Source organism: Cebus imitator, unplaced genomic scaffold (assembly GCF_001604975.1).
Source record: "Cebus imitator isolate Cc_AM_T3 unplaced genomic scaffold, Cebus_imitator-1.0 Scaffold91, whole genome shotgun sequence".
NCBI classification, from domain to species: domain Eukaryota; kingdom Metazoa; phylum Chordata; class Mammalia; order Primates; family Cebidae; genus Cebus; species Cebus imitator.
Genome location: NW_016107406.1, coordinates 3524593 through 3527378, shown reverse-complemented (window position 1 = coordinate 3527378; position 2786 = coordinate 3524593). Strand labels below are relative to the sequence as shown.

The window sequence follows — 2786 nt, the reverse complement described above, 5'->3', positions numbered from 1 at the left end:
GAAGAAAGGAAGGAGAGAAGGAGAAAAAAGGGAGAAGGAAGGATAGAAGGGAAGAAGGACAGAAGGAGAAGGAAGGAAGGAAGGAGAGGGAGGGAGGGAGGAAAAAGAAAAGGGCCCCACCACACCCTGTGCCAGGCAGTGCCCTAAGATAAAAGCCATGACCACCGAAGGCCGATGGGGGAGTGTGCATACCCAAGTGCTAGTGGGCTGAGTTCCAGCTGAAGGAGGGTGGAGATGATGCTCTTGTCCTTCCCTGATCCAGGCCTTGATAGATTCCTGTGCAGGCCCTGGCTCCCTGGCCACGGATCCTCACGTGCGCATGATCACACTCTATGACAACGAAGAGGTACGTGGAGGGTCTGGGGAGACTCACCTCTGCGGAGTCTTCCATAGCCAACTTGTGCCAGGCATCCACCGTGAGCCAGGGTTCTTCTGGGGGCCCCAAAGACAGGGGAGATGCTGCCTGTGCCTCCTTCGCCCTGGTGTCTCCTCTGGCTCAACATAGATCTGCTTCTTCGAGGGTGACCACTGCTCCTGTATCTCTCTTTGTGCCACATGGTGAGCTTCTTCTGGGACAAGGACTCTACCCAGTCTATCCTCATGGCCCCAGGGCTCGGCATGGAGTAGGTCCTCATGATACCTGCATGTGTGAGGCTGCAGTCTTAGCTGCGTTAACAGTGCTCGCACAGATAGTGCTGTCTCATGTAACGACCCAGGCCGGAGTTAGCACTTTTAGGTGGGTCCCTGCCATCCTGAACACATGACTGCTATTTCAGGATTCAGGGTGGCCGTTCCAGCTGTGGCCATCAGGTATCCACTGAGTTAGTAGGAAGGGACGAGAGGGCAAAGGGGAAGTAGACACCTTATGGCTTTAAGGGCGTGATCCAGAAGTGGCGTTCATCACTGCTGACATTCCACGAACTTAGCGTGGTTGTGTGTGTAGCCGCAGGGCAGGCTGGGAATGTCATCTCTAGCTGGGTAGTTAAGTGCTTAGCTGCAAGTTGGGTGTTATGTTATGAAAGATATCATGGCTGGGCATGGTGGCTCACACTTTTAATCCCAGCACTTTGGAAGGCCAAGGCGGGTGGATCATGAGGTCAGGAGTTCAAGACCAGCCTGGCCAAGATGGTGAAACAGCATCTCTACTAAAAATACAAAAGTTAGCCAGGCATGGTGGCAGGCACCTGTAATCCCAGCTACTTGGAAGGCCAAGGCGGAGAATTGCTTGAACCTGGGAGGCGGAGGTTGCAGTGAGCCAAGATCACACCACTGCACTTCAGCCTGGGCAACAGAGTGAGACTCCGTCTCAGAAAAAACAAATAAAAGATATCACGAACAGTTAGCAGTCTCTGTCATATGCATAAAAGAAAATTGACCAGTGTGGTGGGGCACCTCTGCTAAGGCCCAGATGTGAGGTCACGGGAAGAGGAAGGGAAGCAGTGCAGGAAACCCACCAATGCTGTTTCTGCCCCAGAAAAGACTGCAAGTCAGTTTGGCCCCAGACCACCATCTGGTGATCAGTGATGACCCCGGGTTAGGGGTGTTGGTAAGAACACCCAAGTGACTCTGGAGTTCTGGGCCAGTTGGGCAGTGGGCCCCTCTCACTGACTTTCAAGATCAGGCCCCTGAACCCAAATTCCCCGAGTCAGGACTCTGCTGTCGCCAGGTGGGGTCTGAGAGCGCACAGGGAGCACAATCACTGCTGACAGAGCTGGTGCTGCGGCGGATCTCAGCCTCGTGCCAGCACCCGACGGCCTTTGAGGAAGCCATACCCAAGTCCTTCATGATCAGCGCAGACATGGCCCATGCCGTGCACCCCAACTACCTGTGAGTCTCACGTGCCAGACACACAGTCTTCATATAGCTGGAGACCCAAGCATAACCTGCCTTGAGGCTCTGCCCTGGCCCCAGCCTCTTCCATCCTCCCTTCTTCATTCTGCTGGGAGGTTCAGGGACACTTTCTTTTCACTATTGCAAAACTGACTTGGTCAAAGTCATGCAATGCCTAACCCACGTGTGTGGAATAGGCTTTGTCTACAAACTTGTTTCCATCTATTGCTAGAGGCTGCCTGGAATCCTGTCTGTGGAATGACTCTGAAGTCCCCTGGGCTGGGCGGGAAAGAGTGCTGTGATCTATTAGTGATGTCTGCCATGGGAGGGTGGTGAGTATTGACAGGCTTGCTCCTGTTTGCCAACCCTGGCTCTTATCTGTCTCTTACAGGGACAAGCATGAGGAGAACCATCGGCCCTTATTCCACAAGGTAAGACATGCCATTTCTCCCTAGGGACTTGGAGGCCTGGCTCATTCCCTTTGGGCCTGTCATTGCCTTTGTCTCCTTGAATCTCCCCAGGGCCCCGTGATCAAGGTGAACAGCAAGCAACGCTATGCCTCAAATGCAGTGTCAGAGGCCCTGATCAGAGAGGTGGCCAACAAAGTCGACGTCCCCCTACAGGTGAGGGTGTCCCCTGCCTGGGAAGGTGTGATGGAGGGAGCTTGGTGGGGACACAAACAGATGGGCTCCCCTCACCATGAACAGGGAGCCTGGTAGATGGCCTTGAGTGAAGGGGGTCCCAATAGAGTCAGACGAGCAGTGATTTTGGATACAGCTGGATTCCGTGCTGGTTCTGCTGTGGTGCTAGCTGTGTGACCTTGGCCTAGTCTCCTAACCTTTCTGAGTCTCAGTTTCCACATCTGTAGAATAGGATGATTATGATGCCTACTTTGCTGGATTTCTTTTTTTTTTTTTTTTTTTTTTTCAGCCCCTGTGCATTTTTTATACATACTT

The 2786-nt window shown here is 53.1% G+C and overlaps 1 protein-coding gene across 5 annotated transcripts in view; it reads left to right on the top strand.

Annotated features, from left to right (window-relative positions):
- LOC108309102 (aspartyl aminopeptidase) overlaps nt 1-2786 on the top strand; it is a 14812-nt gene that overhangs the window by 4997 nt on the left and 7029 nt on the right. For all 5 annotated transcript variants that reach the window (XM_037740873.1, XM_017535246.2, XM_017535248.2 and 2 more), the window contains exons 10-13: nt 263-346; nt 1667-1827; nt 2222-2261; nt 2352-2453. In XM_037740873.1, the coding sequence (XP_037596801.1) occupies nt 263-346; nt 1667-1827; nt 2222-2261; nt 2352-2453 (387 nt within the window). The remainder of the gene's footprint in view (nt 1-262; nt 347-1666; nt 1828-2221; nt 2262-2351; nt 2454-2786) is intronic.